This window comes from Bactrocera latifrons, unplaced genomic scaffold (assembly GCF_001853355.1).
Source record: "Bactrocera latifrons isolate USDA-ARS-PBARC rearing strain unplaced genomic scaffold, ASM185335v1 scaffold_33, whole genome shotgun sequence".
Classification (NCBI taxonomy): Eukaryota; Metazoa; Arthropoda; class Insecta; order Diptera; family Tephritidae; genus Bactrocera; species Bactrocera latifrons.
In genome coordinates, this window is record NW_017536963.1 from 1,243,675 (window position 1) to 1,261,149 (window position 17,475).

The 17,475-nt window shown below is 36.6% G+C and overlaps 1 protein-coding gene across 4 annotated transcripts in view; it reads right to left on the reverse strand.

Moving 5' to 3' along the window:
- The window catches only part of LOC108971206 (putative fatty acyl-CoA reductase CG5065), an 80,300-nt gene that overhangs the window by 3,923 nt on the left and 58,902 nt on the right, over positions 1-17,475 (reverse strand). For 3 of the 4 annotated variants that reach the window (XM_018937095.1, XM_018937097.1, XM_018937094.1), the window contains exon 2: positions 142-317. In XM_018937095.1, coding sequence (XP_018792640.1) covers positions 142-308 — 167 coding nt within the window. In that variant the 5' untranslated portion in view covers positions 309-317. The remainder of the gene's footprint in view (positions 1-141; positions 318-17,475) is intronic. The other variant, XM_018937096.1, reaches the window with a different exon arrangement.

Consider the following 17,475-nt stretch of genomic DNA (forward strand, 5'->3'; position numbering starts at 1 on the left):
AAACGTAAGTAGATGTATAAGTAAATCAAATGATAAATGCAGTGGTGCCATTTAGCAGCAAATTAATCGCCATCACGTTGCAAGCCGCAGCGACACGTACATTTCGTGGTCTTGAATACGTTTGTTTTTGGTGTCAGTTACCTGAGTAATTTTTCCACCAACACTTTTCCAAGGAAGCCGGTGCCGCCTGTTATGAATAGTGTTCGTCCGGCGAAGCTTGCAGCAATCCGGTCCTCGTCATTGTCGTCCACATCGTCGATGGTCACCTGTGGCTCACTTTCAAAGTTGAATTTCGGTTTGTTGGCCATTTTGTTCTGCTACAAAAAATAAGAAAAAAAAAGTAAAATTAAATTTTCTAAAAATGGGATTAGGACTTAAAGCCTATGAAGAACATAAAATTACGACAAGTGTTTCCTAATAATGCCTTACAGCACGTTTTGCTCTTTGCCTGAAGTGTAACAGTCTTTCTTTTTGGGTTAACGTTAAGACACCTACCACAATTGTACGACAAAGCGTTAACCAATATCTCTCCAAGATTTTTATGTGAAAGAGCATATCTGCTTGAATCAGTAATTTACTTCAGCGAAGTCTTCTTCATTTATCTGTGAACTTTTACCACAGAGCTAGGATAAAACTTAGGAATCAGAAAATGGTTAAGGAGTAAAAAAAAGGCCAAATACAATAAAGAAAATATTATGACTCTCGACATCCCAAACAATCTGGTAGCCAACAGTAAGCTGGCAAGGTTATAGTGTCTGTATTTTGGGATGCGCATGGACTAATTTTTACTGACTACCTTGAAAAAGGTAGAATCATCAACAGCGACTATTACATAGCGTTATTGGACCATTTTAAGGACGAAACCGCCGAGTAACGACCGCATTTGAAGGAAAAGAAAGTGCTATTTCACCAAAACAATGCATAAGTCAGTGATAATGATGACAACGTTCCCAAAATTGGGTTTCGTATTGTTTCCGTATCCGCCGTATTCTCCTGATATGGCCCCCAACGACTATTTCCTGTTGTCAGATTTCGTTGGGAAGAAAATTTCATCGGCCTATTTGGAAGTGAAAGACAAATCGTACTACAAAAATAGAGAGGATCTTGATATCACTAGATAAGGCTTCCAAAAAGTCATTTCCATTAATTTAATAACTAAGCAATTTGCAATCTATCGAATATGTATTTATATGTATGTAGCAGCTTGTCTATAGCAGCTTGAGTTAGCACCATATTACAAAATAAAATTGCATGTCATTTGTGAATTATGATACTTTTAAAAATTTTTATGCACTTTTAATTGCCTTGTTGCACTATTATTTATTTTCAAATTTTTCCTGCTCTCGGTGTGAAAAAAAAAACAAAAAAAAATGAATAAAACAAGTCTCAATCGGAATTCAAAGCCACCATAAATCACCATAATCCAGCAAAAGATAATATACGTGCGAATGTAACGGTAAAAATGTAAGGCGAAATCGCGCGAAAATATGCGCTAAGCAAAAGGAAAAACGCAAAATAGTGAACAACTTGTAAAGAACAAGTTCGGTTATGAATTTAACATTGCCATATGGTGAACTGATTAATAGCACATAACGGTATTTCCACTTGCCTGCACTTACAAGCTCACTATCATGGAACTGGGTTACTATTTAATAATAGCAACAACAGAAAATACAAGACAAAAAAAAATATAATCGAAAACTATAAAAAGCGAAAGAAAAATTAAAACATGCAAAAAACCGTTATGCAACAGTTAGCCGTCAAAAGTGCAAGCCGTTAATGTCATGATGAATATTGTAAAACTATGAGTGTATGAACTGCATAAACTGTACAACAAAAATAAAAGCAAAAACAAAGTGACTGTCACTTCTTTTTTTGATTTTTGACCACTTCCAATCACAGACAGACAGACAGACAGACAGTAGCAAAGCCGCTTTGGCCCCAAATTATCAACAGCTTCGCGCTCAATGCCGAACACAGCCAAAGCACACGTGTTGCAACGCGACAGCCAACATACATACATATGGGTGTGTATCTTTGTGTGCGTCGGCGCTAAGACGACTCGCATGGCCATTTATTCGGGCTTCTTGTCATCTCAGCGATTGCAACACCGACAATGACGCTGGCAACAATCGGACTTTTAATAAAAACATTGATGTGTTTATAAATCACAAACACACTTACATATAATACACATAGAAATACATAGATACATATATACAAATACATACATTTATATTATGTATAGTATATGCACGCTTTCGGTAGCTTTGCTTAAAGTACACACTTAACAGTTGAAGTGTTGTTGGCGCAATTACTTTTATTTTCAAGTGCTTGCGTCTTACTTTGTTTATGCCGCACGCTCCCGACTACGGCGGTCGTGCTTGGCCGGTTAACTGGACGGCTGGCTAGCTGGTTTGTTCGTTTATCAGCTCCATGCTTGGTTAGCCTGATGGCCTAGACACCGTGGATCACCAGATTTTAGGTAGTTGTATGTGTGTGTAGCGGCTGCTGGATATATAGGGTGTTGCTTCTGGTACTTTGTTGAGTTATCCATTCGAAGAATTACAACTTGAGTCTTAGAAATATGGTACTTTCACTATTTTTGTTGTTGTAACGGGTACATAAACTCCGTTAGGATGGTAAGGATTAAATATGTAAGTCGTCATCGATATAATTCAACGGTAGATCCAGTAAACGTGCTGTTTCGACGTAGTCGGACCAAAGTGTGTAGGGTGTCAGATGTGTAGGGTTAGCAGGGCTTGCAAAAAGGTGGCTAGTGTTATGCGGAAACTCATTGCACGCTGGACATATATTTGATATGCCAGGATGTGTTCTGCATAAGTAGGAGTTTAACCTGCTACAGTATCAAAAATGAAGCTGCGCAAGGATCACTCTTGTTTTTCGCGACAACTTGAGCTCTTAGTTTGCAATGGATGACGGTTTGACTCCAAGTACGCCCTTCACTGAAGTGGAGCCGAAGGTGTTAATGGATCCACTGTGAATGGCAGTTAATCGCGTCCGAAGTTTGGTCGGCGTATTGTTTTATATATGGAGATCTAACCCTGTTTAAATCGGCAAGCCTTAGCGTGGTACTTTCACTCCTTATTCCTGGGATTTACCCGATAAACATGTTGATATGGGCTTTCAAGACTCTCCTTTTGCATGCTCAACTTATAGAAAAGCTCTCAAATTGTACTCTCTTCCAGAAATAAATACTATCTGGTGTGGTTTCCATGAAGATAATGTTTTCTTGAAATTTAGAGTTCTCAGACTGATAGCTGACAAACCAGTTGTTAAACAAAGCATATGATTTCACATTCATGTTCATTACATTTTAGTAAAAAACACATCGTTTCCAAGCCTCGTTCTGCTTGGCAAACGTATAACAAACTTCTCAAAATGATTTAAAAACAAGGAAAAAAGGTAACTCCGATTTAAACGAAGCTATAATACCATATTATGATATCTAGAAAAGTACTCTGAGTACCATGGCCCGAAACGATTCTTTTACCCACCAATGAAAATAAGAAAACGGTTTCGGATAAGCGACCTCCCTTTTAATGACGACCACGGCAAACGCATTAAGGATTACGATGTAAAGGCACACACCTGGAGTGTCCGGTCCGTTAATTGGGAAGGTGCCGCTGATGGGCTGGCTGGTGTGCTGATATCACCGTGGTCCAAGAAGTGCGATGGACGGGACAAGGACTGATAAGAGTAAGTCCTTGTGGCATATGCTACAGTGGATATATAATATAAATGAGACAGACTCAGTCGCCGAGTCCTGGTATTCACCCCGGTCGTCTACATATAATCCGTATCAAAGCGAAGTTCTTCAACAAAGCGCTGATTTGCGTCCATGCCCTGATGGGAGAAGGGCGATGCCGCCAAAGATGTCTTCTGGATTTACGAAATATTTTTTGAAACTCTTCAAATTTCTGTGGGTTATTCGACAGCTCATGTTCCCTAACTCCGTAGTTCAATGGAATCAAATCGGGGCTTCTGATGTCCAATCATCCATAGTTAAAGCACCTGAAATATTGCTTTTAAACCACTGCTGGTGTTTATTACTTTGTGTGCTGAAGCAGAATCTTGCTAGAAGATAAAAAGCTAAACAACGAAGAATGCTTAATTGCTTCTCCGCGCCCTCGAAAATATCCTGTTGGTACACTTTTGCTCCAATTTTAACCACTTTTTCACACAAAGTGGTTGGCTGGTGATCACGTCACGTTCCACCCATGGACCAAAATGTTTTGGGTCTTCGGAAGTTTCTTCTACTTCTACAGTGAAATCTTTTTAAATTTTAAAAAGCGCGATAAAGTGTAATAAGTTAGCCAATGATGAAGGGAGGAACTTGTGCAAAGTTTGATCGACAGATGTCTACACAGGACAGTTGATGTGGACATAAGCTCTGTGAACTATTGAACGCTTCACATATTTTTCTTTTTTTTATTTAAAACAAATTTTAACACCACTAAAAACACCCTTTATAGACACTTTACGTATGTGGGAGTGTTTGTTCGTTGCCCATTGCTGAAACGTAATTGATCTTTAGCCGTCAAACTGGTCATGTTTACTCGGATAGGGCGTAAAAGCACACTTGAAAAGTGCAAATAAAACAACCGTAAAAGCAATTATCCACCGATTTTACAAAAAGCCATATACTATGTACACAGACAAATATGCGGCAATCATAAGGAAAATTATGAAGAAATCCTTCAAAGAGCTATGTAAGGAATTTTATTTTGGACACACAGTGTTCCAAAACAAGTCATAGATTTCAAAAATTTTATAAAAATATTTTCGTTTTTCTATCTAGACAGTTCGAAATTTTAGGAAAACCCATATTCTAAAATATTTCGGTAGAATAAATATCGCGTCACTAGACATCGGAAAACTATGGATCTGAATTTTTAATCTAAGCTTGTATTAATGGTTGTCTTTCAAAAAATCTCTCAATATAACCTCCTTTTTGCAAGCCCTCTCAAGTCTACTCACTTAATGCTTATGATACAACCCTGTAGTGATGCTTCACCATAGCGGCTTGTTTGGAAACTGCAAAGCATTTTAGGTAACCAAACGCACTAGTACCCCACTGACATCGGATTGTCATTTTGCACTCTAGCACTGGACCTATGAATTTCGCTTGCGCTTAGCAGGCGACGGTCAAAGACCAGCTTTAGCCAACAGCCAGGCGATTTCTTAACCATTGTCCAGCCTTTTCCAAACTGAGGCTGGAACATCTTGGTAGTCATACCTTCGTCGAAGCAGGAGAGCCGAAACTGATATTAACCACCTCAACAAAGCTGTGAAAAGCTGGCTTTGTCGATTTATAAGGTCCTTCATGTTATTTTTTTTTTTAATAGAAGTTCTGTGTGCCACAACGTGTTTAAGCTATTCAAGTGAGATCCCTTTTCGGATCGATCATTTAACCGAGCTTAACTTAAACTTATGTGTTTTGGAAAAATTTGTTATCAAGAGGTTATATCTAAAATAATTTTATTAAGAATTTAATTTAAGAAGTTGGTATGTTACCTAACTTATGAGGCTCTAAACTAATCTTGGTGGTCCGGGAAGGTTAGAGTTGATGTTAGACCTTCGAAGCTATTTAACACTTATCGACAATTTTTATTTTTTTAAGATACGTGAGGGTTGAGAATAACTTCTCTGAGCCTTAAAATTTGTCATTGCTCCAACGTCTAAGCAAGTGAGGAAAGTTCTCTGAGCTACATTCACTTGGGAGTGACACGAGGTTCTTTTATATATTGCTCAAGCAGCTGATGACTTCCGGTCTTAGACCAAGTATTTTCTGGGTAGCCAAAAACCATGCCTTTCATGGCGAGCTAAAGTGAGAAAGCGAAACATCCTCTCCCCAGGGTTGAGAGCTAGGTTTGTCACGTAAAAAACAGTAGCAATGGAAAGAAGAAAACAACCTCAGAAAAAAAAGAACAACGGCTGGCGCGCTATTGTAAACTCGGCTATAATCGCGTAAGCGGTGTGTATAAAGCAGAAGAAGTAATGAGTAAGAGCCGTTTTTTTAAAGGCTGGTTATCAGCTATTTATCGATTAAGTTCTGGTTAAAATTAGGTTCTTTACCGAAAAAGCAGTTAACCAGAACTAAACCAGTAGATGGTTGTTAATGAGACTGTTAACTTTTCTAGCCTTTTCACACAAAAAATGTTTAATGCTTTTCAAAGCACTGGAAAGCTCCTGGGACCTTGAGTAGGAATTATTTTATGCATTAAATATGTTAAATGCCGCACTGTTCGTTCAGGTATGGCACGCAATAGGATTCCTACACTTTTTTAATACACTGTGGATAAGCGCGCAAATATCTACTTGTATGTTAGTATGTGTGTATGTAATTAAACGTGCGTACTTTTATTGCCTGCTGTTTACATTTGGTGTTTTGTAATTTTTATGATTCACTTTTTCAATTACATATGAACATATACATACGTATATACATATGTATGGGCGAGTAAATATTTGTATTTCGTTTGTTTAACTAGTTTCTCCGCTTCGTCGGACAATGTTGCCGTGTGTCGTAATAATGCCAGTGGCCAAGATCAATCCAATTATTTTGCACTTGATTATTGTAATCATATATGGCTGCAAACTCGCTTTTATCGGCCACAATGTGTGCTATAATAAATTTATTTGTAACATTTACAACGAAAACAATAACAATGAAAATTGCATGAAAAAGTAGTGCGAAACAAACGAATGGATTTCACTACCGAAGTACTACAGTGTGTGCAAGAAGTAATGTTTTCATTGTCCAAAGTGTAGGTAGCATTTATTGGGGAAAATGTTGTGCCTAAAACAAATATGTACATTGATTTATTATAAAGAGTGTTCCATTTGAAGTTCACCCCTTTTAAATGTTCTCATCTGCACGTCTCAGATGATCCATCCGTTGAGTCCAATTTTCGATGACTCGTTCGAGCATTTCGACTGGTAACTGGCGAATGACACGCATGGTGTTTTACTCCAACTTTAGGCATATCCTTACAGGAATGAGTCTAACGGTGTGATATCACACGTTTTTGGTGGCCAATCGATCGGCCCAAACCATGAAATTATCTTCTCACCGAAGCGTTCTCTCAATAAATCCATTAATTGATGCGATGTGTGGGAAATGGCGCCATCTTGTTGAAACTGCCGAGATCACGAGATCACGAGCTTCAATTTTAGGCATCAAATAGTCGCTTATGCTCTTGCGATAACTGTTGCCATTTACGGCAGCTCTTGAATCTCTTCGGGTTGCTTTTCGTACCAACTGCGACAATTTTACTTGCTTACGTACCCATTCAGCCATAGAAGGGCCTCATCGCAGAACAAAAATGGTCTCGAAAAAGTCGGATCTTCTTGGAACTTTTCAAGAGCCCATAGCGCGAAACGATGTCGCTTGGGAAGGTCGAGCTTCAGTTATTGTCCTATTCTTAGCCAAACACGTCTCAAGATATTGAAAATTATAAAAATTTACTCATCTGTAAATATTACATTGCTCTAATCGCGATTTTATACAAAATGCAACCTGAGCAGGGCACAGCGCTTCTGTATCAACTGCCCCGGAATGTAGCAAAAAGTTGGGCCTTATGAATAAATGAATTAAGAAGTTCGAACAGAACAGAATATGGATAGAGCGCTACATTGAACTAGCTTAACCTTGGTGAATCAGAATCTTCCATTTTTTAGATTTCAATAGTTATTGTCGGGTGAGAATACCCTGCTCTATTGAATAACCACAGGAGGTCACGGAAAGCAACCATATACACGGATAGCCAGGCAGCACTGCTGGAATTGTCGACACCATGGATTAATAATAGTGTAGTACACAATTGTTGGAAAACTTTAAGCTCACTGACAAGTGAACTTCAAAATTTAGGTTGGCAATCATAGGAACATGTTCCTTCGTCCGCTGGAAACGATCAAAAGAGAGCTCTATATGCATTTTGTACAAATAGCTCAGAGTAGATGGAAATCAATAACCTGCAAGATAACAAAACTGATAGGGCCCACATATGACAAGAATAAAACCACTATAACGGGGCACTGGCTCTATGAAGAGCATGCGTTAAAAATGGGCTATATGGTAGAACAATATTTGCCGCGGCTGAAACCAATTATCTATGAAAGTAAATATAAAAATATACTATTAAGGCACGTGGTAATCTATCGATCAAACTAGTTAATTAGAGGGTAAAGGCATTTCATTTTTATACACTCATACATACATACATACATATAAGCAGCCATATTTTTGTAGACATTTATAAGCACGTTTAGACAATTTAGTTTCACAATGACAATGATTCATTCATTGTGACTATAACTTCACAGCCAATATAAATAAATAAAGTAATAAGTAAAATAAGAAAAAAAACTTTGGCTGCTCCGAAGCTATAATACCCTTCATAGGTACATTTTTGATAGCATAAAAGGTTATAAAAAGATTCTTAAACTGATTTTCATTGATCAGTTTGTATGACAGCTATAAGGTGGTACCCCAATACCATATACTTGGTTACATCGTTCAATTTCATCAAGATATCTCGGCAAACTAAATAGTCTTTCGATAAGAGGACTTGCGTTTGATTAGATAATTAATATGACAGCTAAATTATGTATATAGTAGTCCGATTTTAAAAATATCTTCGTATATGATGGCTCTATGCTATAATTGTCCGATATCGGTATATCCGACAAATCAGCAGCTTCTTGGGAAGAAAATGGTGTGTACAATCTTTTAGAGCAATATCTCAAAAAATGAGTTACTAGTTCGCATATATACAGACAGGCGGAAATGGCTAAATTAATTCAGCTCTTTATGTGATAATTTATGTATATATAATATTATATACTTTATCTCCGACGTTTTCTTTTGGGGTTTATAAACATCGCGGCAATCTTAATATACAAGATTTACTCGAAAATCCTCTGTCGTTTCAAAATGTTTGCCGGCCTTTTCAAGCAAGGAAACAAAAAAGTCCGGAGGGCATATCTGTGCTCAAGGCGGTAGGAAGCGTTGGGATGCTGGCCTTGGTTAGGTAGCTGTTAACATGAAAGGCGGTGTCAGCCGGGGCGTTGTTGTGGCGTAACTTCCAATCGGCTGCGATGTTTTGTCGAACCCGATTGACTATTCGTTTGAGTCTCTTGAGGACTTCCACGTAAAACTTGGCGTTGACGTTTTGTCCAGGACACACGAGTCACATTGTCGGTGTTTGGCGAAGTCGCAGGTCTCCCAGCACGGTCTTCATCAGCGACTTCTTCCCCGCCCTCAAAAGAGGCCTGGTGCCACCGAAACACACCACTTCTTACTAAAGCAACTTTTGGGTTAGCCTGCTTGATCATATCCAACATCTCTGTCGCAGATTTACCGAAAGTCAAACAAAATTTAATCGCGTATCTCTGCGCTAACGAATGTTGCTTTTTCGGCTTGCAGCACAAAACCACGCCGCGCGAAAATTTTTGTAATGATTCTCCAGGTATTCGGAGACAACTGACCAGGCACTCGTCCCTTAGCTAGGAGCGCCCTTTACCGAATCCAATCGGTGCGCGCACGATCAAAGTACAGTCGCGGCGGAAGAAAATCAGTCCTATTATTTTCCGGACAAACTCTTTTCAGGGTTAGAAATATATGTCTGCATATTAGGGTAGTCCTTAAATAATCTTATAAAACCAATAAAAATAAATTGCCATAAGTTTTGGCCCCACTGGTGTGTGATATAGTCGCGCACTGTTTCAAAATCTGATTGCCTAATTTTTTCTATAATCGCATTCGATATTGCTACGTTTGAGCATACCACACTAATATAAGTAAATAACTTTCAGAATCGATTAGGGTCTTCAGAGCATACCTGTAATGTGTACTTTAACACTAGCGTGACCGCCGGTACAATCGGCAGATACCCACTTTAGGAGTTGAGTTTCATAAAATGCAATATTATTTATTTTTAATTTTGTTTTGAACTTTTCGGACTACCTTAAATTGTGTATATATGTATATAATTAAAAATACGGATGCCCGCAAAAAATATATATATTGTTTATTGGGAGTACCAACTATTTTTACAACTTTCGATACACTCGATTTCAATATAATACACTTACATTTACAAGCAGTCTGCTAAAAATACATACATACATATGTGTATGTATATAATAATATATAAAATATTATATGTAAATATTCATAAAATAATAAAAAGTACTTCATAAATTGTGAACAATTTTAGGTTAGCCTAAAAAGTAATAAAAAGCGTAACGCCTTGATAACACTTGTTAGTGTTTATCGATAATCAGAAGATTGGAAAATTGCTTGCGAAAGCTTAAAATAGACCTGTCCTGCGGTGTATGCCAAATTCCTAATAATTTTTACAAATTTCTTATGCACATGCTTTGTTCTGGCCCTTATGTTATTTGTCACGGCCCGAAGGGTGATTGTCTAGATTAAGGAACTCGAGTTTGCGAACTATGTAGTTAAGATTGAACAAATGCATTAACGTTATTAAATTTGTTATTTGTTGGCGGCAAATGTCGTAATTTAAACGCTAGGTGTTTTCAATATTTTTTATAATCTAAGTTAATTGTAGTTAACAAGTAGGTATGTAAAACATAGTTTACTGTAAGTATTAACAGTTGTTTACGATTTAAAATATTCTGTTCATAAAGTACCAGAATTGGTTAAGAAAACAAGCCAAGTGTTCTAAAGATATATATAAAATATTCCCCCCCATCTGAGTATAGATATAAGCCTACTTTAGTTTGGAAATATATAAAATTTTATTTAATATTAGTTTGTCAAAAAAGTCTTGCGGTATTTTCCCTAGTTGGCGCTGAGAGCGCGTAGTTCTTGTTTTATTCGTCGCATCGGGTCATGCTATACCTTTTTGGAAAGCTCATTTCGCGTGCTAACACGTGTTTTTGACAACCTATTATATAACATATATGTATGCATATATGTAGATAGTTAAGTTTCAGAGCTCTTCACACTGCTAAATTTTAAGGAAAGTATTTAAAAAGTTGTTCAGACAATCCTCAAATCAGTCAATTAGATTTGGTTCATAATTTTAAAATTCTTAATTTATTCTTCAAAAGCTATATTGTCTCTCTCAAAGTAATCCTTATTTTCAAATTCTCGAAACAGGTGTTAAAGCTAATTCAAACTAACATTTTTATGTCCCAAACACAGAAAAATATCTGCATTTTTAACAAAAGTAGATAAGCTTTTTCTTGTAAAAAATTAACATGGTCAGTCCCTTCAATAAATGGGACACAACTCTCTCTCAAGAACCGCACCAAGTACCTTGGGGTAGTCTTGGACAGCAAACTGTTGTGGAAGAAAGAATGAGGAAAGCCAGCAATGCTTTATATGCGTGTATGCAGATGCTCGGCACAACCTGGTGGCTCTCTCTCTCTCTCATGCACTGGTGCTACACAGATATTCTTAAATTAATTGTGCTTTATGGTGGACAGGCGTACGGGAATTCACCTATTGGAAACCAATGGAAATGATTCAGCGCATAAAAGTTTCTTTATGAACAACTTCAACGGCGGCTCTTGATCTTGTACTAAACCTGCCACCTATAGACCTCCTCGCTGAAAACTACTCAGCAAAATCGGCGGGACGACAGAGACAGAGTAGAATTGCAGCAGTAGAATTGAGAAATAGAACCTTCGGGCATAGCTCGGTGAGTAAAGGTGGTTGGATAAACACCGATTACATGACCCCAATCTTTAACTGGAAAACAAGATTCAAAGTAAACATGGGAAGATATGGCATTTAAACATATATACTAAGAGTTTGTCATAAGATAGCCTTTTAAGTTGCCGGACCACTGCAGTAAATTTCAAGCTGAGATCTTTGCTATTACGAAGGCCGCGGACGATCTCGACAGAAGCATGGTGAAGAAATACAAATCCCGATGGAACGAGCTATCTGGGTTCAAAACTGAAAAAGCAATGTGCAAAACGCTAGATCGAAGTACACGAAATTCCTGTTGGTACTCAATAGAATAGGCTGCAGGAAAATGATCGGAATACTTAAAGGTCACTGTCTAGTGGCGACACACGCTCGCAAGATGCGGCCGACAGATCGAGAAGACTGCAGGAAATGCCTAGAGCTTGGCACCAGGGAAACAATGGAGCATCTCTTGTGCACTTGTACCACAGGATGATACACTGGAGGAAGTATCACAGTGAACAGTGAACAAAAAACTCTGGTAGCGCTTTTGGGTAATTAACCGGCGATTAAACCGTTAGTTGGCTGGTAAGTAATCACTTTAAATTAACTGTAATTTAACTAGTTTGTTATTGCGATTATGTCATATCTGAATTTCGAATTTAAAACTGAATACTTCTATTAATTATTCTATCGGAATAATACCAATTATATAAAAGGCTTATAAAATATAGCATATACTAGCTTTTTAATAATACCGTTAGAAATTAAACCACGCAGCCCGTTCTTTCAGAGCAAATGATCTTTAATACCTACGTAAAAGCTTAGCTTTAGGAAAGCACTTAACTCAACTCATTTGATTAAGCATAAAATTGTAGTTCCGTAATATTAGCACATATTGATATATTTACTGCAAAATACATTATATACCCACACATGCAAATGCCTATGTGAATATACATATGTCACTAATTGAGTCCAAAGGTGTGTAAGGACCACTTTGTGTGAAAATACCGTATTTAATTACGAAAAACTACATTTCTATATAATATGAACAATTTTCGGTATTAAAGCTAATGATTTTTAGTTGCCTCGCTTTAAATTGTTAGCAATTAGTAGTAAGTATCTGTGTATGCACAAATGTGTTTACTGTAGTGCATACGTACATATATATACTATAATATGTAGATACGCGTTAATCATTGTTTACTGGTTCTTTCATTTTCTCGGAAAAAATGCTTACGACGACTTTGTGTATCAGTTTGGCTGATAAATGTCGACAACATAATAACAGATCAGGTAAGAAATTTCTGAGTTCGGGTGTAACCGAACATATTATACTCTTGGAACTTAGAAGAATCAAAAAATTCTGATAGTATATGGCAGGCAGGTCAAGTTTTCGCCCAATTCGATTTGTTTTAAGCACAATGATACAATATTATGAACAAAATACGCTCTGTCATTTTCATTGACACCCTCCAAGCCCTTATATTAGGTATATGGGAGCTAAGGCAAGTATTGTCGCGATTCAACCCATTTTTGACATACAGACATACATATGTATGTACCATTGTCAGGAAAAGAAACTATGGATACTGAAGTCCACATATTCGGTACTTAGAGGCTTGAACATTTTTGGTTCGATTTGAACAATTTTTAATAATAAGGTGTCAATGGCACTCACTATTCGCGCAAAGTTTTATCTCATTATGTTAGTTGCTTTTTGATTTATAAACCCGATAGTGAAAGAATCAAATGAAATTTGAAATTGTGTTATATGGGAAGTAGGCGTGGTTGCAGTCGAACTGTACTCGTACCGTGTTTGAATTTGTTTGTCTTAATTTGAATGGTTTGGGAGATACGTATTCTTCAATTTTTTTTTTTAGATGGTGAAACCACACAAATTTTTTTTTTTAGTTTTTAGCTCACAGGTGCCCCTGTGACAGACGGACGGACGGAGAGTCACTCGGAATATAAGTCGTCTCGTCATCAATTATATATACTGGGTAGTCGAAAAAGTCTTTTCGTATTTTGTCAATAGATGTTGTTGCAGTCGTATATCTCCAATGCTACTAATCACATTGTGTCATACCATATAGTGTTGGAAAGGCGAGATTTGAAGCTTCATTTCACCAGAAAAAACTCAATTCGGGAAGTTGAAAAAAAGTTACAGCTAGTCAAAAATGAGTGAAAATAATAAAGAAATTCGCTATATTTTGAAATTATTGTACGAAAAAGGAAGAATGCCACACAAGCCACCAATTAAATTTGAGAAGCTTGCGGCAACAATGGTTTGCTCGCTTCCGTTGTGGAAATTTCGAATTTTTGATTTATGCAGATGGAATAATGTCTCTAGCGGAAGAAGGGCAAAAAGTGGTATACCATACATATGTACATATTTATTTATTTATTTATTAGTATACATATAAAATAAAATAAGTTGAAGTTTAATTAGAAATATGGAACGACTTTTTCGACTACCCAATATATAACTCTATATCTGTCTCGATCAGTTTTAGGTCGTTCAAACAAGCGTTAGGGGAAGGTATTATAATACAATGTAGCAACATGTTGCAAGAGTATAATAACAACAACTTATGCTATAAACAACAATATTATTATATAAATAAACAACAAACTTGAACTTTGCTGCTAAATAGCTATGATAGGTGTAACTGCTATTATTATATGTATATGTATATCATAAACAAACTTTATATGTATATATGTTTAAATAATTTTTTTGGGTTACCTATGAAACTTCCGGTATCGTTATTACAAATTGATATATTACGTTTATAACACCAGTCCGAGATCTTATGAAATGTATATGGACATAAATGATCAGAATGACGAGCTCAGTCAAGTTGGTCATGCCCGTCTGTCTGTCCGTATATACGTGAACTAGTCCCATGGTTTTTGAGACATTGATCTGAAATTATTTCTTTCTTTTTTGAGGAGATATCGTCACGTATACGTGTAATCTCCGAAGAAATTGTTCAGATCGGATCACGTACTTTATGATGCGTTCCTCAAATATGTTACATACAGAAGTATTGAGGTTTTATGATATGATTCCGAAGTTTTTTACGGAGCCAGCGGAGATTTACCGAGCGGTTTTTTTATTTTCGGAAGAAAATTGACTCCTAGAAGCCGTCTAGTAAGCGCTCAGGCTCTTAAAGCAGTCAGCGCCGGAACATGATCCATTGGAGCTTAGTCACTTTTCAACCGTTTGGTATGATCCCTGATATGGAGTTAATCCAAATATTTTGGTATATATTTGAGGTTTGTAACGCGCTCACACAAGGCTCGACCTATCAAAATTACTTTTGTATGGAAAAAATGGGGAGTAAGGATAAAAAAAAAAAACAGATGAACCAGTAGGAGAGCCTTCGGAAAGACACTAATGCTCTTCTAGATCTTTCTTCTCGCGATTCTGTCCGTGCTCACACAACTGCGAGGGATTTGTGGGCGAGGTGAAGCCATTGGAGAAGAGGTGCAGTGAGCTTTGCAAACGGATGGATCGAAGTTAAGTGGTGGGGTAGGAGATGAAGTCTTCTGTCTGGAGCTCTCCACCAGGTTACAAGACTATTGTAACGTCTTTCAAGCAGTGGTAGTTGCCATCAAGCTGGCGGTACATGTACTCCTCCGAAGAGCAGTCTCCTTCAGAGAGTTGTGCATTCATTGCGACAGCCGAGCGGCTATACTGGCTTTGAGCTCGATGACGCTGCGCGCAAAACTAGTCAAAGAGTCCGTGACTTCATTAGCAATAGCTCAAGTGTTTTCCATAGCTCGGCAAGTGCTGATCAACAACCAGAACTTGTGCGAAAGCGAGATCCTTCTGCACTTAGCAAGAAATTAATCGCGCTATTGTTGTATTTCTTTTGACTCGACACTGTCCAACAGGTATACAGGTGGTGCAACTGAATATTGTGTCGGACGCTCTTTTTCAAAGCTGTATGGAGGAAGGCGAGGTGGAATTATCTTGTCACTTACTACTCTCTTTTCCTGTCTATGACAGATTGAGGTTCAAGTTTGTCTACATGTGAGGATCGTAAATTTTTAGCAAGACTACCACCTCACTTAACCTACTAAATCCTCTAGATATGAAGCCAAATACTTAAACATGTTTCTGAATACCAATATTTTACAGCAATACAATTTATTTCCCACCCCTTTTGAAATTACTTACTGCACTCAACCCTGCAAATCAACGACTACTACCAATGGAGGCTAATTCAAGGCTGTAGCCCAAGTCGAGGAGGTTTGTTCACTATTTATTTAAGAATCTGTAAAATTTCAACCCTAATTTTGTATACCTTACTGAAGTCTCTAAAATAGTCTCTCCATCGGAAATGACAGATTAACATATTTTCTGTGTCTAAATGCAAATGATGCTTATTGTAAAGTGAGATCGCCATCTGTTCGCTAGTACCTACAGTATTTCTGAAATTCAAAAGAGGCACAATAGTCACAGCGCGTCTATTATTCCAAGCTGGGAAATAACTATAAACTTCATAAACTCATTGCCACCGGTCGATTTTACTTTCGGTTTTTATTGAAGCAAAGACAATTCATTTGTTTTACTGTTAGCAATAATCTAATCAAACGATCTACAGCATCAGGTGTTAAGTGGAAATTTATGTATGATGGCAATCAGCGAGCATTTTGCAGCATGCAACAGTCATCAAAATGCCAAAGCGAGGCAAGGAAATGTAAATACTAATTGAAAATGCGAAAATGGGTATGACAAAATAAAATTAAAGAGAAAATAAAAATAAAATTAAAGAGTAAAATTAATGCATATTAAATAATATGTAAAACCAATAAAGCCGATGTAAAAAGCAATTAAAAATAAAAATTGAAATAAATTATACAAAATAGTATATTTACAAGGTAAATATATAAATTAAATATCCTTAATGAGAAATAATAATTGCATAAGCAATTAAATATATATCTACATATACATATATAAAAAATAGATAAATTAATATTTTTAAATCAATTTGGAAAACTTTTTCTTTCTATGAATTAAAAAAATATATATAAATAAAAAAACATATTGTTAAAAAAAATAATTATGAAGCAAAATTAAGGAAACTTTATGAATATGTGATAACATTATGTAATTACACTATATTGAAAAATTAGAAGAAAAAAATTAAACAATACAATAATAAAAACATTAAACACAAGTTTGTGAGGTAAAATTGATCCTTTGGTAAAATTGAAAGAAAAATATTCTTTAAATTTTTTAAGTTAAACATAATATAGTTTCATGAATTTTATTTAGTTAAATTTATTAAATACAATTAATATAAAATAAATAAAAACAAGTAAGGAAGGGCTAAGTTCGGGTGTCGCCGAACATTTTATACTCTCGCATGATAAAGTGATAATCGAGATTTCAGGCGTGGTTGTGAACCGATTTCACCCATATTTGGAAAATATTATATACCGAATTTCATTGAAATCGGTCGAGTACTTCCTGAGATATGGTTTTTGGTCCATAAGTAAATTTAAAAAAAAAAGCCTGGATGCAGCTTCCTTCTGACATTTCTTCCGTAAAATTTAGTGTTTCTGACGCTTTTTGTTAGTCGGTTAACGCACTTTTTGTGATTTTCAACATAACCTTTATATGGGAGATGGGCGAGGTTATTATCCGATTTCTTCCATTTTTGAACTGTATATGGAAATGCCTAAAAGAAACAACTCTATACAGTTTGGTTGACATAGCTATAGTAGTTTTCGAGATATGTACAAAAAAGTTAGTAGGGGGCGGG